The 26,601-nt window shown below is 38.0% G+C and overlaps 1 protein-coding gene across 1 annotated transcript; it reads right to left on the bottom strand.

Moving 5' to 3' along the window:
• Positions 1-11,866: 11,866 nt before the first annotated feature.
• Positions 11,867-25,065, bottom strand: LOC124375506 (FXYD domain-containing ion transport regulator 3-like). Its single transcript, XM_046833924.1, has 8 exons — positions 24,915-25,065; positions 15,838-15,888; positions 15,332-15,367; positions 15,213-15,233; positions 14,664-14,738; positions 14,142-14,178; positions 13,994-14,043; positions 11,867-12,469 (listed from the first exon to the last, which is right to left on the bottom strand). The coding sequence occupies exons 2-8, from the start codon at positions 15,869-15,871 to the stop codon at positions 12,450-12,452; spliced, it is 273 nt and encodes a 90-aa protein (XP_046689880.1). The 5' UTR covers positions 15,872-15,888; positions 24,915-25,065; the 3' UTR covers positions 11,867-12,449.
• Between the last annotated feature and the right edge of the window lie 1,536 nt (positions 25,066-26,601).

The raw sequence follows: 26,601 nt of genomic DNA, 5'->3' as shown, positions 1-26,601 counted from the left end.
TGTACGTCATTGAGTGCAAAATGATTAAACCAGTTTTCAGAATCTGTTATTTAACATTTCTATTAAACTTCTATTGTGTAAATGTGTTGAATTGATGAATTGTGGAGATGAATGTTGAACATCATTAATGAAGGCGTGTGAACGAAATCAGATCAACCAATAATCAAGCAGTTCTCTAAAACAGGTCAAAGGTGAATCTGGTGATGCTTCAGTTGGAGACTGAATACAGACAGAACACAGAATTCTACATTCTGAAAACAAACTAAGAAATAAACGAACACTAATACAGTACAGTAAAAGTGTGAATCCTGTTTGATCTCCTGCAGTCAATAAAAATATTCAACAAATTAATACATTTGTGCTGAAATTCAGATACCAAACAGAATGAAGTCAAATTTTGTGCATTTTTAGTCGCTGTGATCCAAAACACTGTTTATATCAAGAAACACTGAAACTGTGCAGCATCATATTGATAACATGAATAAACATTTAGATGATTTTGTTTGTGAACAATGACGAAGGGACTTTTTATTCTGATGGGAATGAGATGTTTATAACACAAATAAGTACTTTTCAAAGATGAACTGAGCATTTTGAGAAAAGTTCAGGCTTTTGCACAAAATCCATTGTGTTGTGCTGTTTGTACACGTTGTTGAGAAATGCACTTTACTGGTTTGCAAATATGACCGATGATTCAAGAAACGTTCCAAAACAACTGAGAAAAACTGTAATCTGGAAAAAAAATACAAACTTTAATTCAAAACAGTCTCAGAGGCCAAAAGAATATCACTGAGGTGTTTAGTCTAAAATTATTAGTATTTATAATAATAATGATTAAGTATTATTATTATTATTATTATTATTATTATTATTATTATTATAATTATTATTATTATTTATAATTTGTAAAAAACTTTTTTTCGCCCATTCCAGTAATATGGATAATTTTGTATTTAATTATATTAAACGTTTATCATGTTTACGATGAGCTGGTGTGTGGGTGTGTGTGTGTGTTTAACACTCCTAAATTGCTAAATTACGTAAACAAATTTTTTATTGTGCAGTGTAGAGCAGTGTTTCTCCCCCAGCCATGCCTTGTGTCCTCAATTTCCGTCAATCATAAAAGGAATATAAAAACTGAGCCGACGCTCCTTTTTGCCTGAAATGCTGTAATGGGCATGTGATTATCCAGTGTTGAAACCTGTATTACCCTGTGAAAAAAATCCAGCTCGCTGCACCCTCTCTCAACTGCCAGCAATTTCCTTCATTGTCTCCTTGAGTCAACATTTCTAGCATTTTTTATGTCATTTCAGTTTACAGTGTAACAAAACGTTTGCTCCGGGAACAGTGTGCTTCATAAAACCACATAAACTTCTTCTAGATGGCATAAAACTAACAAGAAAATACAGACAGGACTATTTATCTATCTATCTATCTATCTATCTATCTATCTATCTATCTATCTATCTATCTATCTATCTATCTATCTATCTATCTATCTGTCTGTCTGTCTGTCTGTCTGTCTGTCTGTCTGTCTGTCTGTCTGTCTGTCTGTCTCTGTCTGTACCAGACCTAAACACAGGACAACATAAAATGCATGTGTGCAAACAATACAAGAAAACACAAAGCATTCTAATGAATGTGTTCATTTGAGTGTGTGTGTGTGTATGTGTGTGTGTGTGTGTGTGTGTGTGTGTGTGTGTGTGCGTATGTGATTCAGTATATTTGTTAGAAGTGTGTTGGTTTGCATATAAGAGTTTCTTACACGGTCTGGTCATGAGAGATCAGGAAGCTTTTGGTACAATTATTCCAGAGAGAATAAAGGTTAAGGTGTGTGTGAGGGGTGTGTGTAGGTGGGGTGTGTGAGGGGTGTGTGTGTGATCAGCCATGATGCTGGTCTACCTCAAAAATTATAAAACTATAATGAATGAATATCTGGTGTCTAGATGGGAACATTTCCAATAATTTGTGTTTACTGTTTTGGATCATTTCCACAGTGTGTGGACACCAAGCTATAAGATTTAATTTCCATTTACTTCTATAAGAAGCTCCACTCTTCTGGGATGATGTTACACTAGATTTTGTGGAGATTTGTGAGGTGTTAGTAAAGTTAGGTACTGATTTAGGTGAGTTGAGGAGGCCTGGGGTGCAGTCAGCATTCATCCCAAATAGTGTTGGAGCTCTACAGCAGGAGATCTTCAACCCCAAACCCATGGAAAGCAGATCTTCATGGTGAAGACTTTATGCACAGGAGCATTGCCATGCTGGAACAGGTTTGTGTCCTCTGGTTCAAGTAAAGGAAAAAGTTCATTGATTCCACATCCAAAGAACATCAGTTTTCACGACATAATTTATTTATTTCAAACATATTTAATTGGTTTCCTTTAAGGAATATAAAATAAAGATGACAATTAAAGAAAAAAAACACAGAGTTGGCAGTTTATTAAGTGCAGTGACGTAATATTCATTTGAAAGCAGCATTAAATGAGTAAGTGTTAGTAAGTATGTAATAATTATAGAATATCAGGATGTTATTGTACAAACACATACAGGAACAGGATGACATGAACACACCCTGGACATGCTGCTGTACATACAAAACCACTCAATGCACAATTAAAAAGAATAACGATCTCTGGCTCTCATCAGTGTTTCAGTTGAAGTCAATATATCTGCATTAAGGTTGTAGCCGAGATGATGATGAGGATGATGGAGACGATGTATGCGGCGAGCCCCAGCCCCAGCGCGATGTTGTTCAGGAGGCGAGACACACGAGAGTTTCTCATTGCCATGTCTCTGTTCCCGACCATGTTGGCGTCTCGAGTCTGAAACAGAGCAAGAAAAGGAGAGAAGCATCACGGGTCTGACAGGATTTCTGATAAGAGTGGAACAAATGAATAGAAACGATCTCATATAGTTTCATTTACTACAACATTTAACTACGATGCCACGCTCTGAAATTCTCCGTTATGATTGGACGGATTAAAAAAAGTGTTGCTACGGTGACGTTTTATACGGAAGGAGTCTCCGGTGTCAGCGTTTTATTACACTTAGAGGAAACTTTTATGGTAATCTTATGAGTTATAACAAATTTAAAGGGGATATGGGGCTTTTGAATTCTGCGCTCTGATTGGACGGATTTTTAAAAACAACACTGAAGTTTTTAGGTGTTGCCACGACAGACGGGACTTCTTTAGTAAATAAGAATCGTAAATTGTTAGTTAGTTTCTGAATTATAAAAAGGAGGGGCATATATTTATAATATTTATACTATTTATAATATTTATAATATTTCAGAGTGAAATAAACTGAAACCCCTTACAGCAGTTACTGTGTGACTTAATGATGTCATAACCATCATCATTATTCTGATCACCAAACTCAATTTCATCTTATAAATGACATCATATTTTGTCATAAATGTCGGGTTATGAAATCTGTGTAACTGATAAACATCTGATACAGTGTGAGAGAAATCATCAGATTCACGACAATGATTCACAAAGATAAAAATAAGTTGTGGTTAGAAAAAGCTGAACATTTGTGAGGCCTGTAATGGAGTTGTGGTCGAGAAGCTTCCTGATTAATAACTCTCGGTTCTTGAGCACATTTTGACACTCCCATGTGCAAAGCTGTTATGAACATTCTGAAACTTTGCTTTTAGGCAAATCTGCTCCAAACTGGCGCCAGAGACGGTTATTGGTTTTGAGAATGGGGAAGCACTGGTGTGTGTGTTATTTCAGTGCATCTAAGAGAAAGTGACATATTGAAGTTCAGGATTTGCTGCAGTACTGTTCAGAAGAACGTCATGATCGTGAATAATAGGCTACTTTTATATTTAACATTTACAACCCCGATTCCAAAACAGTTGGGATGGAAAAACAGAATTTAATGATTGGCAAATCTCATAAACCCATATTTTATTCACAACAAAACATAGAAAACATGGCAAATGTATAAACTGAGAAAATGTACCATTTTATGGAAAAGAATTTGGTTATTTTGAAAATAATGTCCCCCTTGTTTACGGTGTAGCATCACGTCTTTTAACAACAGTCTGTAAACGTCTGGGAGGTGAGGAAAGCAGTTTCTGGAGATTTGGACAATTCTTGCCTGATATTAGGATTCTACCTGCTCAGCAGTCCTGGGTCTTCTTTGGCATATTTTTCTTTTTAAGATGCAACAAATATTTTTGTCCATTTCAGCACCTGAACTCTTCTACAAACAATATGGGTTTATGAGATTTGCATATCATGAGATCTGTTTTTATGTACATTTTACACAGCGTTCCACCTGTTTTGGAATTGAAGGTGAACTTTAAAGGGCCGCAAAAAAGAAAATGCTTATTGGAGTCATTGTGAGAGGAATCATCAGACTCATCTCAATGGTCGCAATGGATAATTCATGAAGAAGTTGTGTTTAGAAAAAGTTTGTGACAGGATGTGTGATGTGTAATTAAATTTAGCCTTGAATTGGGATTGTGAAGTGAAATGTTTGTAAGTGCATATGTGTGTGTGTGTGTGTGTGTGTGTGTGTGTGTGTGTGTTTCCAGTATCTGTGATGTTGTGCAAGACAGCAGCTAATTAGCTTTTGTTAAAAGATCATCCAGTTGTTATATTAAGAATAAGTGAAGCTCGGCTTGTGCAATAAACATTACGATATTTTTTGTTTCCCTGAAGAAACCCCCCCATCGAACCCGTGTGTGGGGCGGTACCAAAAAATGTTATTATGTGAATATTCCTGCACTCTGTTTATTTTGGATGGAATTAAATGATGACACGTTTTCACCCTGAATGTATATAGTTATTTAAAATCCCCCCCTTTTTATGTTACACTTAACAAATAACGAATATATTTGAATCAAATTTATACTAAAAACACATTGGGTAATTGTATGTGTCATCATGCTATTTGATTGCATGTAAATGAATTCAATAGGGTTGGAGCTCCATGGCAGGAGATCTTCCACATACATCCAACTCCATGTAAAGCAGATCTTCATATAGTTGGCTTTGTGCACAGGAACATTGTCCTGCTGGAACATGGGGAAGAACTGCATATAGCTGGAAAAGCTGTGTGTTCCAATACTGTTTGCTTTGAAGTACACGCCTATGATTAGCAAGACATGAGCTCATCAGATGGCGGGGAAAAGCAAAAGAGGTCAAAGGTTTATGTTGAGGTAATTAACCCCCCCCTCCCCATCTTTCTGACCACACGCTCATCAGATGTCAATCTTGTGACCGTGTTAAAAGCTATAAATCTGCAGAGACACTTTTATGGAAGCACTTTTGTGTCATGGTTTGTGTCTGAGGTTTTGTAGCTCCACCACTAAGCCATTAACAAACACATTTCCAGTGTTCTCCCTGTCTCCAGCGATCAGAACTGACGTGGTCGGGATTATTCCTGCATAAAAGCCGGTCAACAGATGGCAGCTTCCCGTTCTTCAGACAAAAGAGACAGAAACATAATCCCACCATGCTGATTGTATAGTCTTCTCTTCAATTATCACGTTACATTTTTCATGGGTTATTCCCAGGGGGAGGTTCTAAAGCTTTTCATCCTGACCTGCATTTGGGCAACAGAAAAGCTGTACATAATTAAAAAATTTGTATTATTTATAATACAAATTTCTTCAGTCAGGTGACTTCTGACTCCAACTTCATCGTATCGAGCAGGAAAGAATCTCCACGGTGTCACATTTGCACTAAGGAAAGAGCCATCTCTAAATTACCAGTGAGGAGGAGAATGTAAACCTGAACCTGAAGTAAATCTACAGTGAGATTCTCCCCCAAACAAATTTAAAGGCACACAAATGTATAAAATCTCTTCACTTGAACTAGAAGACCCAAAACCTGCTCCAACATGTCAATCTTTTTTACATGTAGACTACAATTAGGGTTCGGAAAGTTTAATTAGATGTAGAACATTGGGGCTGATTTTTTACAGAACCATTAAAAGATTGATTTATATTCTGATATATTCTATTTATAAGGCACTTCATTAGACCTTATTATCAGATGTATTCTGTAAGGAGTCAAAACAACTTCCACTTCCGTTATTTAGACATTACTTTGTTCGGTCGTTTCGTTCCCCAGGTCGTTGTGCTTGAACTTTAATGGAGTTGTGTGGGCATCGACCATATGCAAATGAGCCATGTCAGAAACAAGGCCTCAAACTTCAAGGGAGATCAATGTACGAAACACAAATATGAAACAGGGTTTCGGAAAGTGGGGAAATATTATTGTGTGGTACAATTCACAACACACACACACACACACACACACACACACACACACACAGGCAGTCAGAACACAATTCAGAAGAGTTCATTGTTTTCCATAAAAAAGATAAAAAATAAAATATAATAATAAATAAAATCTAAAAGATTTTTAAAAACCCCACTAAATATTACACCTGTATCCTGCGTTCTGATTGGTCAGATTGGAATGTGTTGATTCGTTTACTATAAAAGCGTCTCAGGTTTTTGTAAATGTCCCATGTTCCTATAAATATCCTTATGGTTTCTATAGCAACAGCTCGTTCACAGAGACTCGAGAATAACAAAAAATAAAAATAAACACATTTTATAAAATTAAAAAAAAAAGGGAAAAAGTCTCCAGTGTCAATACTTTGTAACAGTCAGAGGGAAATCTGTTGGTAAAATTAACAGGCGCTTCCACTCGCATACTGTAGCAGATTGTTTTTTGTTTTCCGCACCATCTGCACTCTACACTCGACACTCTACACTCTACAGACCGCTGTGTTTCACGCGTTCAGATCACGTCTGTTTCTCCTCCTGATGTTCGATGTAACGATTAAGCAAAGATTTTTCCCTTTAAATGCAGGATTTATATCTGGCGTTCATCTCCTCACACAGATCCTGCAATCTTGTATCCACGACTCTATTTGTAGTCGTTTTTTGAATTCTGTTTCGGGTCTAATAAAACAAAAAAACTTAATTTGGAAGGATTTTGTTGAAAAAAACAGGTGAGATAAGTGAAAAGAAAAACAGGAAGCAGCTGGTTAAAGAAGGAAACGCACCTCTGAGAAGAAGCATGGCGTTTTTTATCTTTTATCAGATGTCGTGTTTATCAGGAAGAAGTGTGGAAAGCAGAAGCAGAAGGCTTTAATGATATTGCAATTCCAAAAAAATCCCTCGTTTTTTAAACTCTTGTACAATAATCCCGGTGTGAGGCAACGTCGAACATCAGCCCCCTCTGACATGATTCCCCAAAACACCCCCTCCCCCACTTAGATAAATAGAAAGCGTTTACCGCCAATCGTCTTTTTTTCCGAGATGTTCTTTGCAGGGTGTGACTGGTGAAAAAAAACCGTCTGTACCCACAACGACACTCGTATGTAAATCATGTGGCCGTTTTATCTCCGGTTTCAAATAAATACAGTGGAGTATAATAGATAGATAGATAGATAGATAGATAGATAGATAGATAGATAGATAGATAGATAGATAGATAGATAGATAGACAGGTCCGCATCAACCGGAATTGCAAATAATAGCATTGTGTAGATAAACAAATTAAAATATATCAAACAAACAAACAAACAAAATTATGGGCAGGAGCTCGCAGGCTTGTAGGCACGAAAAACTGGTAGGAATTAAATATGTATAAAAATATGTGCAAGATATATATAAGGTTAAATATATATAAGAAATGTGTACGTTGTAAATACAACAGGACTCAAATGAATACACAGTGTATCAGGAAATATAGTGATTTATATTAAGATGAGGTATGAGTTTGAGCATTTAACAAAAGAAATTGAAAACAAAAATCCAAAATGTTACTTATTTTAATGTATATTTTATTAAATGATAATAAAATGCTAATATATTATAATGTGTATTTTATTCTGAGATTAATGAGATATTTGTGGTGATAATCAAGCAGAAGTCTGGGAGGTGTGAAGTGAAGGTTTTTACTTACGTTGATGGAGTAGATGAGAGCGGCGATGCCCAGGGGTAAGCAGCAGCACAGCATGGTGAAGATGGAGTAGCCCAGGTAATCAGGGACAGGGTTGATGTGAGTAGTCGCCGGGGTCATGTATACAGTGGGCTGGACGGTGACGGCGGCCTGGCCGGGATATGGCTGAGATCCATAAGGTGCAGCTCCGTATCCTGGGACTTGAGGGTAAACACCCTGAGGAGGGATGCCCCCTTGGGCTGGAGGATACCCCAGGTCAGCCTGGTACGCTGGAGGATGTTCAACCTTTCCTGACTTCTCATCTGCATAGCTGGGATCCATGTCCAGTTCTTCTTCTTCTTCTTCTTTTTCTTCGTGCTCTGATGATTCTCAGGTCCGTGGGTTCGAGTGTCTCTCTGCCCTCTCACCACTCTGCGTTCGTGAGCGTGTGTGAATCATGTGACCACACCCAGTTGTAGGCGTTTACTCCACACCATGTCAGACTTCTCAGAAGCAGATATATGTTTGATGCATTTCTTTTGTCTGTTAAAATGCATGATTTTAGAGAGAATAGTGGCAGAAAAATGTCATTGCTTTATATATTTTGTGCATGAATATTTTTTTTTTGTTTGATTATTTCAAAAATAAAAAGGTGGTCCCTTAAGTCCTTAAAAATCATTTTTTACTGATTCAATAATATGCATTATTTTGGGGAATTACTGCAACAGCACGTCAGATACTTCTGCACTTTACACCTCATGTTTAAATAGTAAGTAACATGAAACCTGGCTATTAAATATTAAAACTCTTCCTGTTGTCTTCCGTGGTCACGTACAACGAGGAGTTTCTGGAATTTCCAGGTGAATCTTGTGACGTTGTTGTCCCAGTGCTCAGGTCAGGGGAAGCTGTAATCATTTATAAACTCACAGGAAAACCAGGTCTGATGTCATTCCACCTCAGTGACACAGAGCTCATGCTGCTAAACCAAAAGAAAGAAGGCGAAGGTGCTGTGCCCAAAGTGAAGGAAACCGTACTCAAAATGGCGTACGTTTAAAAAATATTTATACAAAATACATTTGTTCGACATATTTTACAGGATATTGCATGATATTGTGTTTGGAGAGAATTTTACAACATTAAATGGCGTCTTTGCCTTAAATTAGAAATAGACGCAGCAATTTAGTCTTGATAGAAAAGCCTGGAGGTTCAAATTATAAAATAAAATAAAATAAAATAAAATAAAATAAAATAAAATAAAATAAAATAAAATAAAATAAAATAAATAAAATTTAATTAAATTAAATTAAATTAAATTAAATTAAATTAAATTAAATTAAATTAAATAAAATAAAATAAAATAAAATAAATAAAATAAAATAAATAAATAAAATAAAATAAAATAAAATAAAATAAAATAAAATAAAATAAAATACAATTTAATTAAATAAATAAAAAATAAAAAACAATGAACTCTTCTGAATTGTGTTCTGACTGCCTGTGGGTGTATGTGGGTGTATGTGGGTGTATGTGTGTGTGTGTGTGTGTGTGTGTGTCCTGACAGTTGCAAACCTGAGTCACTGTAGTCCAGTCCAAATCCTTCCTCCTGGGTCTAGAGTCCAAACCTCACGGGTCTACAGTTTAACCCTCACAGGTCTAGAGTTTAACCCTCATGGGTGTAGAGTTTAACCCTCATGGGTCTAGAGCTTAACTCTTCACAGTAACCTCATGGATCATCAAACTGTTTCTGTTGAGAAACATTTTCAGCTACAGCTACAGAGAGACATACAGAGAGATAGTAAGATTATGTTGTAATATCCTTTGTAGAAGGGTGTGTGTGTGTGTGTGTGTGTGTGTGTGCACTCAGTTCAGTTTTTTTGTCCAATAAGGCTAAAATAAATCGAAATGAATTCTGGGAATTGTTCTGATCCAAAGAGTGCTTTCACTTTTAAAGCGCAACTTCAGGCCCTACTAAAGACTCGAACATGGCGGAAAAACCTCCCAGACCCTGCTGTAGACCGTGAGTCAGGAGGAGCTTCCATGCTGCATCTAAATCAGAATCACAGGTTTGGAATTTACAGCTCCAAATGAAAAAAAAGAACTGATGAGTGAAGCGCCATGAAATGATGAACAATGGCACCACCTACAGCTGGAAGTCTGCTGCTGCAGGTAAATTATTACATCATCTTCATCGTCATTATCATTATCGTCATCATCTCCATTACCTTCATCATTTCATTACTATCATTATCACCGTCATCATGACCACAATCGTTAGCAGCAGCACCAGCAGCAGATTCATCACAATTTTATTATCAACATCACAATAATTATTATAACCACAATCCTCCTCTTCCTCCTCTTCATCATCATATCCACCACCATCCTTCTCATCACTATAACCACAATCATCATCATCATCATTATCATCGATACACTGCAGTTCTCTCAAAGCTGCAGCTCTAATTAACTGAATCAACTCCTTCCTTTCTCAACAATCAGATTAGAGAATTTAACAGCGTTGTGTTAAAATAAAATCAAGAAAATAAAGAAAAAAATAAGGATTTCAGATGATCAGAGTCTGATTGCTGAATTAAAACTTTCTTTCGGCTTCTCCCGTTAGGGGGCGCCACAGCGGATCCTCCGCATGTTTTTGATTTGGCACGTTTTACGCTGGATGCCCTTCCTAACGCAACCCTCCCCAATTTATCCGGGCTTGGGACCTGTAGTGTTTAGTCTAAGCAGCAGGTGGCGACAAACGTCACATTATTTTTAAACACAAGGTTTTACATATTTAATATTTATTGAGAAAAAAAGTGTCAGAATGTAAAGAAAATGAACAGGAAGTGGATACGAGGACATTCCATACTGAAAAAGCTTACTTACCCAGTGAGTCTAACACATTTAACCTGTTCATGAAGAAAGAAAGTAAGAAAGAAAGAAAGAAAGAAAGTAAGAAAGAAAGAAAGAAAGAATGGAGTGAGAGAGTGATTAAAGATAAAGAAAGATAGAAAGGTTTTAGTGGAAAAACAGAGGGAGTCAGTAAGAAATGAAGGTAGATTTTAAGAAATTTGAATATATATATATATTTGTGTGTGTGTGTGTGTGTGTGTGTGTAAGTGACAACTGGTAGATTGATAGAGATGGATAGATAGATTTGTTGTGTTACAGGTATATATATATATATATATACAATACAGACCAAAGGTTTGGACACACCTTCTCATTATTTTCATGACTATGAAAATTGTAGAGTCACACTGAAGGCATCAAGGGCTATTTGAGCAAGAAGGAGAGTGATGGGGTGCTGCTCCAGATGACCTGGCCTCCACAGTCACCGGACCTGAACCCAATCGAGATGGTTTAGGGGTGAGCTGGACCGCAGAGTGAAGGCAAAAGGGCCAACAAGTGCCAAGCATCTCTCGGGGAACTCCTTCAAGACTGTTGGAAGACCATTTCAGGTGACTACCTCTTGAAGCTCATCAAGAGAATGCCAAGAGTGTGCAAAGCAGTAATCAAAGCAAAAGGTGGCTACTTTGAAGAACCTACAATATGACATTTTTCAGTTGTTTCACACTTTTTTGTTATGTATATAATTCCATATATAATTCCACATGTGTTCATTCATAGTTTTGATGCCTTCAGTGTGACTCTACAATTTTCATAGTCATGAAAATAAAGAAAACTCTTTGAATGAGAAGGTGTGTCCAAACTTTTGGTCTGTACTGTATATGCAGCATACATTAAAATAGAAATACGTCTACATGGAGTTCATTGGGTTCTTTTAAATATTATTAATAAATGACAATAATTGATGAATACATTTAAATAAATTTAAATAATTTAGGTATTTGTCTGCTATATATCTGTGTAGCGCAGTCATGACACCTGATTAAAAAAAACATTTAAACACGTGACCTTTGGAATAAAACACTTCACGCTTCAGGTTTGGGTTTTTGGGGTTTTAGTCAGCAATGTGGTTTATTTATATATTTAATATTTTATAAAATAAGAAACAGCGAGACACGAGCGTGATGATGAACGACTGCTGATCTGGTGAAATACAGGTTATTATTCAAATCACAATGAAAGGTTTTACTTGTCAAACTTTCGACTACGAAGCGCAACACTGTAGATCATATCAGAGACGGCATGTAGGATTCGGTTATACGCCATGTCACGTGACTAAAACTGATCAACTCATCCAGAACATTTTAGTAAACAAGTTAGAAACAAAAATAAAATCTCACATTCCTGTCGGATTATTGTTTCAGTTAGTTGAAATGAAGATCTGATAAAAGCAGAGGAACCATTTTTTTCTCCAGATGAAGAGTGACGTAAGCAGCAAACAGGTGGAATATATCTGTCATCATCATCATCATCATCATCAAAAATAACAGCGTTTCTACAATAAACTGCCCGATGGTTTATATTCTCTTCGATTCCAGCGGGTTCGTGGAGGAATAAAGGACCTGCAGGATCTTCTCTGCTCTCCGTCAGTCAGGTCGACATCCAGGCCATCAGGAGCATTTAACATTCAGTGGCTCGTGCTGGAGACAAAAAAAACCACATCCCACAGAACATATTAGCTTCATAATAATATTAAAAACAATCACACAACCAGAGCAAGAAACGTTTTTTTATATATGAAATATATGATTTTAGTTTTAATCTTTACGAATTCTTATATTTATAATGAAAGGATAAATTTAATCCACAATAAACGGAAGATTTGTAGTGTTTAATCGGAGCAGCAGGTGGCGCAATTTACCCTGAAGTGAATGAGCAAAACATTATATATATTATTGATGTGCATCTCTATAACTGAGGCTGATGCGATTCGCGTCTCGAGCCAATGATACATACATTAAAGATACATATGAAGCAGCTACTGATACGATTCACCCTCAGATTTCGATTTGATTCAATGCAACATCTACGATGCTCCTCAATTCAGCCTGCTGCAGACGGTTCACTTTTATTTCTCTGGTTCAGACTGACAACAAATCATAAGTGCTTTCTGACTTCTAACTCAACACACACACACACACACACACACACACACACACAGAGAAAGCCAGTCATCATGGAAACTCTGTGGTGGCTCCGTGGAGAGCTGCACATACGGCTGAGCTGGTGTGGGGTTTAGAAAAACACCTCGCAGGAGCAAACTGGCAAAACACAACACAGCAGATGGAACCTGTACACAGGAGACACGTCCAACTGCTACGAGCGACATGTCACACTGCATCCGGTTATTGCAGGTCACACACACACACACACACACACACACACACACACACACACACACACCTCACAGTGACATGGCCGATACACCACAACCTTTTCAAAACAACCTACACATTAATGTAGTGCAAAATAGAACGCGGAAACAAAACCTCACCACCACCACAGCATCCAATATCCAATATAAATAATAAATAATAATAAAAAATATAGTAATATATTAACAGGTAAATCTTTAAAATATAACAAATAAATAAACGTGTGAAAATTACACATTGAATTGATAATTAAACGTAACAATTTAGAAGAATAAACGTAAAAAACAAACAATATAAAAAGTGAGTTTTAGCATTTTGTATGTAATATTTAATTCACAAATTAAACATTAAAAAGTGTGTATATATATATATATATATATATATATATATATATATATATATATATATAATTATTTAAAAATTTCTCGACTTAAGCTAAGCTAGCTATATACAGAAACACAGCGCTGTGCTAATGCGAGCGCTACAGAAGTAAGTATTTAAATAGATTAAATTAAAGAAAGATAAACCTCATCCTCATCCTCAAAGAATTCACAAACAGTCTACTGTGTCCTTACAATCTGTTGCTAAGTTTGACAGCCCGCTAGCTAAGATCATGCTAATTATTACGCTGCACCAGGTGTTAGCTAAAGCCACTGGACATGTTAGACGTGTCTAAATATGCTGCGGATTCGCTTCGTTTAACAGTTTAACCTCCAGATAAAGTCAACGAATAAGAACAGTGTGTTTTTTTCCTGAATAATTCAGACACATTTGTTGTGAAAACTGTACCTGTGTCATTGAGCATCTGTTGGTTGGTGGCGTTACTTCCTGTCCTCCTCCTGGATCAGGAAAGAAAGTGATTAGTGGTGATCAGTGCTCCATCAACAGTCCAAAAACATTTCTTACGCAAACATTTTCCTATTTTTCCACATGGTACCTCTTATCCTGGTTAAATTTGCACCTGCAGCGTCCACCTGGAGGAGAACAGGATCAGCGTCAGAATCGTCACATTTTTTTTACACGCTAAAAACCCAGTGTTTTATTTGAATACTTCGACAATAAACAAACAAACAGATAAATGAATAAGAACAATAAGAAATAAAAACAGCAAGAAATTATTTTTTAAAAACAATATTGTAGCAGATTCAATAAAATCGCCAAATATCGTATCGCTCGATCTTATGAATCGGAATTTTATCGTGTAGTAACTGGTAGCTGTGACCTTTGAACTCGGTAAAACGTTATGTTTTCTTGGTAACGTGACAATCTGCGTTTTATTCCATAAATAAAATTCCTATTAGAATTCCAGTTAAAATTTATTCGTATTTTCAACCTACTGCAACAAAAAACTTTTTTTTTATAATATCACTGTGGCATAAAAGGAATAAAACACTTCAGGAGACGCTGTTATGAAAGAAATGTGTATGTGTGTGTGTGTGTGTGAAGGTAATAAACTCACTGAGGAGGATAGTAATGCCTATGAGACACAACACCGCGGCCATGATCAGCCCTCCGACACGCAGCTGATGATAATCTACACACAAACACGTTGACACATAAAATCACTGGGTAAAGAGCCACACGGCGCCCCCTTGTGGTGTGAGAGATACATAACATTATTAGGCAACTTGCATAAAAATACACCATATGAGCAAAAATATTGTGACACCCAACTTTTGCAGCCATACAAGACTGTGTTAATGCAAAATGGGCAGGATTTAATGTTTCTAATAGAACATCTTCCTAGAAGAGTGGAGTTTATTAAAACAGAATAAATATGGACTAAATGTGGAATTAGATGTTCAGGAGGCCAAATAGTGAGAATTTCCGTGCTGCATTCTTGAGCAGAGATTAAATTAGATCCAAACAGAGCATACAGATGTAAGAAAACACCTTTATTTCTGCTACAGTTTTTATGTATATAAAAAAAGAACGTAGTGGGCGTGGCCTCGCAGACTGGTCCTCAGTAAGTGTGTGTTCTAACGAAATGAGTGAGATCTACACTTACCGAAATTGAAGGGATCTTCCTCTGAAATGAAGGAAAAGAAAGAACAGAATAATGTAAATGTGACTGTAATTACAGATCTGATGGAGATAAACAAGTGAACAGAATCATAATCATCTTACTTTGCTGCTGATCCTCTGCCAAGACGAGGCTGAACACTAAAAATACAGGAAATCATGATTAAAATCTATAAATCCATTTTAATTTAAACTAGAAAAAAAATAGCAGGCACAATTAGAACCATAATGCAATATAAATATAAATATATATATAAAAAATTAAATATATATATTTCTTTTAAAAATTTCTTTAAAAAATAATAATTTATGTTTGGTGCATGGTTAATTAATTAACCTATTTTAATTAACTAAAATATATTATTTACATTAAACAGAACCTATAAAAAACAAACAGCTTTTATAAAACAATTATAAAATTAACTGTATATAAGAGTGAACAGTACAACACATAGCCGGTATTTGATGTATAAGGAAACTAGGTGGCGTTATGACGCCTTGTGACTGATCTGACACAAGTGCACACACACACACACACACACACACACACACACACACACACACACACACACACACACACAGAATGTGTATTAATGTGATAAATGTCTCACTTGTGACTATGATGAGTGACAAAATCTGTGCCATTGTGGGCGTGGCTTCACCTGAAACACAAACAAAATCAACTATTTGTAATTGAATAAATAACCACAGCCGTGTTCTCCGATCACAGATGAATCCCAAACGTTAATATTAACTGCTATCCAAATACGACCCTGTGCTTCTGTCTGACCTCTCTCTCTCTCTCTCTCTCTCTCTCTCTCTCACACACACACACACACACACACACACACACACACACACCGGAGGTTAGAATTGAATAAAGCTCTAATCTGTGTGTAGCGCTGATGTGACGAGGAGCAGCACATCAGTGGCTGCCAGGAAACAGAAGCGACTGATAGCAGGGTTATAAATAACTAACTGCTCGGTTGAACGTTTAGCAGAACACATGCAGGTACTTTGACCCAAAATATTTTTTCAACAAAAACACATCCACTCAGTGTTTTATATTTTAAAAACGAATGATTAACGTCGCACAAACGTAACGCGAGTCGGCTGTTGCTACAATTACAAACACGGCTGTTTTCCTAAAGTGTGTTTTATTTTACAGCAACTCTCTGATGATGAGAATATGAGGTTTAATAATGTCATGTTGTATTTTTGAGCAAATGTCTACGAACTTCTATATATTTTCTGTCATCACTTACGTTTGAGCAGCTTTAAAAGGTAGTTTCTTCACAACTCTGACAAAAACAAAACAGTTGCTCAGAATCCAAACAGAAAACCTACAATTTTACCCCTGAATTCTTATAAAGCCCTGAAACTGGAGACTCCTTCCAAGCTGCTGGCACAGAAAATGCGTTCATCATCATCGTTATCCAGTTTTTACCCTCAGTAAATTGTAGGGAAAAAAATGTTACCATAGCAACCAAAAACATTGTAGGTTAAAAAAATAAAAAATCACCATAGCAACCAAAAACATTTTGGACAGGTCCCTGGCATGAAAGGGGGTGGGGATTATCTAGTGACATCACTAAGTGAGCTTGTATGTAGCCCCGCCCCTAAATCCATTTAAATCAGAAGCAATTAATTTGAAGCCATTTTGAAGATAAAAAAGTAGAGCTAAAGAAGGAGAACAAACAAAACAAAGTTTTAATATAAAAAAATTTAAATTGGTGTATTTGATCTTCTCCATTGTTATTATTATTATTATTATTATTATACCATGCATTATAACAGGTATTTATACTACACCGAAAATATCAGCAAGTCTTTTGGGGAAAGTATTTATTATTCCGTGATGATGATGATGATGATGATGATGATGTTACCTGAACCGTGTGACGGTTATTTTCCATGATACTTAATTAACGATAGGGATCAGAATGGCGTGTCTGATCCCATCCCCCATTACACACACACACACGGTGTGTATTTGGCTGTAGGTTTGAAAGCGAGGAGTATAATAGGATCTCTGAGGACATCCTGAGCTGAAATATTTCTCCGCTTTGATCCCAGCAGGTCTGTCCTGAGCCCACTGTGGAAAAGGCCAGACCTTGATTTCTCGGTTTATTTTCTCCTTGTGGGCGGCTGGTGGTGAACAATCGAAGCGTTTCAGTAGAGCGTCCATCTGAATTTTATCCACCTCGTGGACAATCGTTCTGTGAATGCAAGCAAAGGCAAATGGGCTTATGAGTGTTTCTTTCGGAGGCGATGTGGTGAAGCGAAGGTGTGTGTTCCTGTTACAATGGAAACGCGACACCTCGCGCCGGCGCTCCTTTGTTCCTCTGGAAATGAAAAACGCTCGGAGCGCAGAGCTCTGGACCGTCCAGGCCTCTTTCATTTCCTCTAAAGTCATGATTACGCACAGCTCGCATGCTTTCCTTCTCTTTCCCACGGCAACCGCGTCGTCAGGCACCCGGCAGCCCCTCCCTCCTGCCCCCCTGCTCACCTGGTCCCCTGCCCCTGTGTCCCCGGTGTCATGAAGGATATGAAATCACTCCGTTTACGCATCCGTGGCTGTTGTTGGAGTTAATGAGAAATCCGATTAGCCTCGACATTTCCTTCTTTAACCCCTTAACATCCTCTCACAGCTTCTTCTTCTCTTTTCTTCTTCTTCTTCTTCTCTTCATTGCTATAAATTATAAGCTGGAATTTCAACAGGTTCCCCTGGAACTTTGCTCCATTTTTTTAAATTTATTTCCACGAGCAATGTCATGAAAACGTCGCTGTCGGGATGCAATTAAATCTGGAATGAAGCATTTTAAAAATGTGAAACGAGGTCGCAGTGAAATGCGCAGTATTCGTATTAAATGCCGAGAGGCGAGAGGTCGACATTTTTCCCCTCATCGCCTCGGAAACGTGGCTGAACTTTAGAAGAGCGCACAAAGACCCTCTCCTGTACAACTCAAAATCATTTTCTCTATTTTCTTCTCTTCTCTTCTCTTGTCTTCTCTTCTCTTCTCTTCTTCTAATTAATATTTCCAAAAAAGCACTTATTACAGTAACATTCAAACATTAAAAGATGAAAAGAAAGTAAATACTGGACTCTGATTGGATGGTAGCTCCGGATCACAGCATTATATTTGTATTCGGTTTCTATGGCAACAGGTCCGTGATGCTCCGGATGAACAATTTCTAAGAAAAAAAAAAAACTAAACTTTTAATTTTAACAGAATTTTCTATAAATGACTGATCAGTTATGAAAGGAGTCTCCAGTGGCAGCGTCCAGAGCTTTATTAATATTAATATTTATAATAGTCAGTGCCTTATGAATATTAATGAGCAGTGGGTGGGTCCAAATCACTAAATATCAAGAAAAGAGGCAATAAAGCTCTAAGATTTAGAAGCATAGGGAAAAGAGAGAGAGAATTGTAGTGTTGTGTGGTTGTGTTCTGTAGTGTTTTGTTGTGAATTATTGTGTATTGTATTGTAGTGTTGTGTGGTTGTGTTCTGTAGTGTTTTGTTGTGAATTATTGTGTATTGTATTGTAGTGTTGTGTGGTTGTGTTCTGTTGTGTTGCCAGTGCGTGACTCAGGACAATACAGACTCAGAACAATCAGATGTTTGTATCCAACTCCTCTGTTGGATTGTGTGTTTCTGTTTTTGCTCTTTGTGTTACTGTGCTGTAAGAAGCAGCAGCTGATCTGCACACAGTCGCCTCAGTATCACTGCCTCAGTGTGTGCTTTACTTATCACACACACACACACACACACACACACACACACACACATACATACATACACACACCCCAAAAATAAACATTAAACAACCTTCACCATGTCGTAGCACTGGCTGAAAAACTACAACAAACTGCCCAGGAACTACACACATCTACAACACAATCGCACAACACATCAACAACACAAACGCACAACACATTTACAACACAATCACACAACAAATTTACAACACAATCACTCAATACTGTTCATCTACAACACAATTACACATCACACAAATAATTGTTGCAGTCCTATGCCGTGTGTGTGTGTGTGTGTGTGTGTGTGTGTGTGTGTGTGTGTAGGGCAGTTACTGTAGAAGGTAATTTGTTCCTGTGCTTTGAGAATTATTGCTGATGTGAAAAGGACTATGTGAAATAAACATGCCACGCCCTCTCCAAGAAAAGTACTACAGGTCCTCACAATAATAGTACAGCATCACATGTCCTCACAATGACCATATAAACAAAACAAATTAAGAAAAAAGCCGTTTGCCATGCCCCTTCCAAGAAACACACTTGCCAACATTTGTCTGTGTATGCCTCAGTGTGTGTTTGTCTGTGTGTGTGTGTGTGTGTGTGTGTGTGTGTGTATGAATGGCCAGAAAAAAACGTTCAGGTCCTCACAAAGACCACAAACAAAAAAAAAAGTGTTTTTTTTTTTACAACTTTTATTTAAAAACACAATGAAAGCAGACGATTTCCCTCTGGGTTCTGAGGTGAAAGTGAGGGTTGGGTGTAGCGTTAATTAGCCAATGTTACTGTAAATCGATTCAAACACACAGCTACCACAGCTGCAGGTAGGACGTCAAGCAGAACACTGTTTCACTTAGTTTTATTTTTATTTTTTTCTACAAATCCTCACAGTTCCACACTGACCACCAACATCATTTCCCAAAATATTCACCTCCTACATGAGCTATGCACGACAGGACGACACTTTCATTACCCAAATCTTCCCGAAAATGGATGATTTATTTCCAAATAATCTTCACAACCTTTTTCAAACATACCAGGAAAGAATAAGATAAAAGAAATTGCCAGTGATTATTCAGAATTTCTTTTAGTCCTTGTTTTTTCCTAAGTCCTGAGGTTAAGACTAGAAGTTTGCACAATTACGAAGCACTGATATCAGGATATATTACATACTGAGTAACACGACAAATGTATAACATGCCGACTAGCCCCCAATTCAGACGTTTCATCTTTTATTAACAAACATGGCGCGTGTAAAATGTGTGTGATTAAACGGAATGTTGTTGAACGTTTATGGGTCACATTCGTTCCTGTTCTGACCTAAAGAATAAAAACGCAGCTCCAAAGCATCAACACCTCTGTCCTGAAACATCGCTACTGTTACAGTGCTACGACTGGAGACTCCTTCCATAAATATGAAATGATTATTACATCTAACATGATTCTTAGTGTGTTGTGTGTGTTGTGTAGTGTGTTGTACTGTAGTGTTGTTTTGTGCACTGTGGTGTTGTGTATTGTACTGTAGTGTGGTGCAGTGTTGTTTTTTTTGCACTGAAGAATTGTAGTGTTCAGAAGTGTAGTGTTGTTTGTGTAGTGTTGTGTAGTGTATTGTAATGCTGTGTAGCACTGTGTATTGTAATGCTGCGTATTGTAGTCTTGTGTAGTGTTCAGACGTGTAGTGTAGTTTTGTGCAGACGCAGTACAGTGTTTGTGGATTTAGAGAAAGCGTATGACAGGGTGGAGAGAGGAGTTGTGGTATTGTATGTCAGATAAGTATGTGAGGGTGGTGCAGGACATAGGAATGACAGACTGGTTCAAGTGGAGGTTGGATTGCATCAAGCATCGGCTCTAAACCCTTTCCTGTTTGCAGTGGTGATGGACAGGTTGAAGGACGAGGTCAGACAGGAGTCTCAGTGGACTATGATGTTTGCGGATGATATTGTGATTAGTGGTGAGAGTAGTGAGCAGGTGGAGAAGAGCCTGGAGAGGTGGAGGTACGTGCTGGAGAGGAGGGGAATGAAAGTCAGTAGGAGTAAGACAGAGTACATGTGTGTGAATGAGAGGGAGGGCAGTGGAGTGGTGCAGTTGCAGGGAGAAGAGGTGGAGAAGGTGGAGGAGTTCAGGTACCTGGGGTCAACAGTGCAAAGTAATGGAGAATGTGTTAGAGAAGTGAAGAAAAGAGTGCAGGCAGGGTGGAGTGGGTGGAGAAGAGTGATAGCAGGAGTGATTTGTGATAGAAGAGTATCTGTGAGAGTGAAAGGGAAAGTTTATAGGACTGTGGTGAGAACTGAGATGTTGTATGGTTTAGAGACAGTGGCATTGAGTAAAAGACAGGAGGTGGAGCTGGAGGTAGCAGAGCTGAAGATGTTGAGATGTTTGTTGGGAGTGACGACGATGGACAGGATTAGAAATGAGTTTATTAGAGGGACAGCGCATGTAGGACATTTTGGAGACAAGGTGAGGGAGGTGAGATTGAGATGGTTTGGACATGTGCAGAGGAGGGACATGGGGTATATCAGTAGGAGAATGTTGAGGATGGAGACACCAGGAAAGAGGAAAAGAGGAAGACCAAGGAGGAGGTTCATGGATGTGGTGAGGGAAGACATGCAGGTAGTTAGTTTGAAAGAGGCAGATGTAGAGGACAGGGGGTATGGAGACAGATGATCCACTGTGGAGACCCCTAATGGGAGCAGCTGAAAGAAGAAAAAGATGTAGCATTTTGGATTGTAGTGCAGTGTATTGTAGTGTAGCATTGTGTATTGTAGTGTTTTGTAGCATTGTGTATTGTAGCGTAGTGTCGTAGTGTTGTTTAGCATCATGTAATGTAGTCTTGTAGTGTATTGTATTGTAGTGCAGTGTAATGTTGTTTTGTGCAGTGCTGTGTATTGTAGCATTGTGTATTGTAGTGTTGTGTAGTTTTCAGAAGTGTAGTGTACTGTTGTGTAGTGTATTGTAGTGTTGTGTAGTTTTCAGAAGTGTAGTGTACTGTTGTGTAGTGTACTGTAGTGTTGTGTAGTTTTAGATGTGTATTGTAGTGTTGTGTAGTTTTCAGAAGTGTAGTGTAGTGTTGTGTAGTGTATTGTAGTGTTGTGTAGTTTTCAGAAGTGTAGTGTACTGTTGTGTAGTGTACTGTAGTGTTGTGTAGTTTTAGATGTGGAGTGTAGTGTTGTGTAGTTTTCAGAAGTGTAGTGTAGTGTTGTGTAGTGTATTGTAGTGTTGTGTAGTTTTCAGAAGTGTAGTGTACTGTTGTGTAGTGTTGTGTAGTGTTGTGTAGTTTTAGATGTGGAGTGTAGTGTTGTGTAGTTTTCAGAAGTGTAGTGTAGTGTTGTGTAGTGTATTGTACTGTTGTGTAGTGTTCAGAAGTGTAGTGTAGTGTTGTGTAGTGTATTGTAGTGTTGTGTAGTGTTGTGTAGTGTATTGTAGTGTTGTATACAAGGTTTTTTAATCTGTTTATTGTTAGAATTAGATCACGTGAAGCATCTGCTATATGAGTACCCGCTTGTGAGCTGTTACTATAGCAACCCTACCATATTACAAACAGCGTATTGATATTAAGATAAACCTGAGTCATGCTGTGATACAGAAACACTGCACTCCTTCGGACCAATTGGATTGGAGAACTCAGCGGTGCAGATCATTGAGAGAAGAAAGAAACGGTGTAATGTGAGAGACGACGCTGACGTTACGAATCACTCACTTTCCTCACATTCACACTCTCAATACGCAATCTCTCACCCTGACCGAGGAGTGTGTGTGGTGTGCCAAAATGCTATCAGCTAGGAAAAGTGTGTGTGTGTGTGTGTGTGTGTGTGTGTGTGTGTGTGTGTGTGAGCCAGCATGTTTTTTTGCATGACCTTGTATGTATGTGTGTTGCTGATTGCATTTGCCTTGTCAAATTCCTTCCTAGGCAACACTTGATCCTGATACACACACACACACACACACACACACACACACACACGTCACAATCACATGTCAGACAAAGGATGAACAGCACATGAACTGCGGAACTCAAAGTGAAGCTAAATTAGGAACCTAACTCTCCAGTGCTAGAATAGACCAGGAACACACACACACACACACACACACACACACACACACACACACACACTGACACACACACAAGGTCTGTCGTCATCACGATGAAATCAAACAGCTCAATTAGAGACGCAGGAATTTGTGTTCTCGTCAGAGTCCTCAATTTTCTCCACGTCTCGAGTTTGAGTCACAGCTGAAGTTCAGGAACTCATTTTTCGTCAACTTTCTCAAACAAAAACTCCCAAATGCTACTGCCATGACTCATGACTCATTTTTTTCCCTTATAATCTCTTCCTCTCCGGCATTTAAGGAAACACCGTCTCATTTTGTTTCCTTAATGGAAAGCCGTACACACGGGCAACGATTTCACAGTAACTGAAGGCAAAATGAAGATAATACATGCAATTAATGCGTTCTTTAAATATGAGATACAAATGGAGGAGTGTGTGAGGAGTGTGTGGTGTGTGTGGGGAGTGTGTGAGGAGTGTGTTAGGAGTATGAGGAGTGTGTGAGGATTGGGCAAAGTGTGTGAGGAGTGTGTGATCAGTGTGTGAGGAGTGTGTGAGGTTTGGGCAGAGTGTGTGAGGAGTATGTGAGGAGTGTAAGGAGTGTGTGAGGATTGTGAGGAGTGTGAGGTGTGTGAGGATTGTGAGGTGTGTGAGGTTTGGGCAGAGTGTGTGAGGAGTGTGTAATCAGTGTGTGAGGATTGTGAGAAATGTGTGAGGTTTGGGTAGAGTGTGTGAGGATTGTGAGGAGTGTGTGAGGTTTGGGCAGAGTGTGTGAGTGTGTAATCAGTGTGTGAGGATTGTGAGGAATGTGTGAGGTTTGGGCAGAGTGTGTGAGGATTGTGAAGAGTGTGTGAGGTTTGGGCAGAGTGTGTGAGTGTGTAATCAGTGTGTGAGGATTGTGAGGAATGTGTGAGGTTTGGGTAGAGTGTGTGAGGATTGTGAAGCGTGTGTGAGGTTTGGGCAGAGTGTGTGAGGAGTGTGTAATCAGTGTGTGAGGATTGTGAGGAATGTGTGAGGTTTGGGTAGAGTGTGTGAGGATTGTGAGGTGTGTTTGAGGTATGGGCAGAGTGTGTGAGGAGTGTGTAATCAGTGTGTGAGGATTGTGAGGAATGTGTGAGGTTTGGGCAGAGTGTGTGAGGATTGTGAAGAGTGTGTGAGGTTTGGGCAGAGTGTGTGAGGAGTGTGTGAACCTGACTGTCAGCTGCGCGTGACGCTGTATTGACAAAGCGCCTGCTGAGGAAGAAGAAGACAAACAAGAACATCTGGACTTCATCACTTCATCCACCTCTGGAGAAGGCGTCAGTTCCTGCGAGCAGCCCGGTGATGGAGGAGAAGTGTGTAACTGTGTTACTGATATAAATGTGTGTTTTTCTTCTTCAAGGATGTGATGTGTGTTTAAAATAATCTCACAAAACCTGTTGATCAGAACGCGGTTACAAACTTTCCGTCGTTAGTGAGTGTGTGTGTGTGTGTGTGTGTGTGTGCTGTGTGCGCGCGCGTGTGTTTGAGTGTGTGATGCTTTATAACGCGTCCTAACAGCATCGCACGCGACCTCGAAACCTGCGTTTGTATCAAATGTATTTTAAAATAAATAATTAAAAAAAAAACATCAAACGGCGGCGTCGGCGTGTCGCGCGCTGTGAAAGGAGACGTCCGATCCACAGCAACAGTCAGATCGATCTCACGTTTAACGCCAAAAAGTGTCTCTTTTCACTTCTCTCTCTCTTTCTTACTTTAATTATTTCTCTCTTTTTATTAAAGCCACTCAGTAGATCACTCAGGACTCTGCCTAGTCTGTATAGAGGAACAGACGGATAAATAAAATATAATAAAAGAGGAAGGAAAAATGAAAGAAAACATTATAAAGGAGTGATTTGTTGAACTCACCTCTGAACCAGATGTGTTTGGGTTTCCGACTTACAGTGGAGACTCGATAGACGGGTTTCAACAGGCAACCGAGCAGAAAAGCCAAACCAACACCCTTCTCTTTACCCAGTGATACCTCCACAGGTCTCTCTCTCTCTCTCTCTCTCTCTCTCTCTCTCTCTCTCAGTGGGCTGAGTTTTTGAACGTGAACGTGCCCGAGAGCTAATATGTCGCTTGTCGTCAACGCCGACGCTGAATTTATTATTTAACTCTCATAAACTCCTGAATAATTAATAACTTCTTTAACAGCATTAATGTACCAAACCCACTGCTCATTTCTCAAATGTCACATAATTACTTATAAAAATAACTCGCTGTCAGGCAACCTCACAACATAGCAACCAAACCCAGCTGGTAGTTTCGTAGTTTGACTCTTGACATTTGTGTAAAAATTTTTTTATATTAACAAACATATTTATAGTAATAAAGAGTGTATTTATGGTTTATAACAAACAAGACCTGTAATGTAACATATATAAGTGATATATATTCATCATTTCAGTTTTTGTACGTCACCAGATGCTACTGTTTTTAGCACTGCTTATTAGCGCTACCAACAATCTCTATAACACCCATACGCATGTTATTATTGTTCATAATGTCTCTATACACATTTAATGAGAATACGTTTATAACAATTTAATACGAAACCATGATTATACATCTTTTCTTGTATTTCTGCACCTCATAAACATGCTAATTAACGTTCCTATTGACCTTATCTTTCACAAAGACGTTATTTGATGATATAAATTACAGATTTTACTCAGAAACTTTAACATAATTGTATAATTATGTACATTGTTTGCATAGTGAACTCTCTGAGAAATATTTGTATATTTCTGACTCGATAGTTAGAGTTTATAGTGTGGGATTTTTTTCTGGAATGAAAATGAAACATGGAAAAGTTTTGATTAAGTAATTAATCCAAGAAAAGTCTGGAAATTCATTGTATTTTTCGAGTTCCTGTTCGCTATTTTGAGTAAATTTCCATTATCCAAATATTTATAACACATGAAACATCCTACGTTTTATACCATTTCTCTTACTGTTTAATAGAAACTCCAAATTGTTCTGTTTCGAACAAAATTTTTGACTCTGTAAATGATTTATTTGTTTGTTTGTGTAGATTATTATTCAATAAACAGACTAACAAAAAATCAATAAATAAAATTAATTTAGTTTTATGTCATACTACAGGTTTAATATACTGTTATGTTACATGTACATGAAGCCAAAGCCATTTCTAACTCTCTAAACCACATGAACATTTCACTACATCATTAAATCTGTATTTAACCCTGAAATCAACCCCATTAAAAGAGTTTAAAAGGAGCATCAACAGATTAAGACTCGGGGTTATTTTTTATTAAGTGCAACCGCACTCGAGATGCTTAAGATAAATAACTAAATAACCAAACCAAATCTATAAAAAAAAAAAAAACATCTTCCTGCAAAACATCTACGATTCACAGTCTGATGTCGTGATGTGTTTAAATCTGACTGGCAGCATCGTCGTTTTTCCTGTGAAAGACACACAGATTTATAAACATTAATATATAACCATCATTCAAAGACTTTTCATACATTGACATTCCCTCAACCCTGTTCCCTGACCAGTTACACCACTACGAAAGATTCGGGATCT

This window comes from Silurus meridionalis, chromosome 21 (genome assembly GCF_014805685.1).
Source record: "Silurus meridionalis isolate SWU-2019-XX chromosome 21, ASM1480568v1, whole genome shotgun sequence".
NCBI classification, from domain to species: domain Eukaryota; kingdom Metazoa; phylum Chordata; class Actinopteri; order Siluriformes; family Siluridae; genus Silurus; species Silurus meridionalis.
The sequence above is the reverse complement of the archived record's forward strand: the minus strand, read 5'-3'. Positions and strand labels throughout refer to the sequence as shown.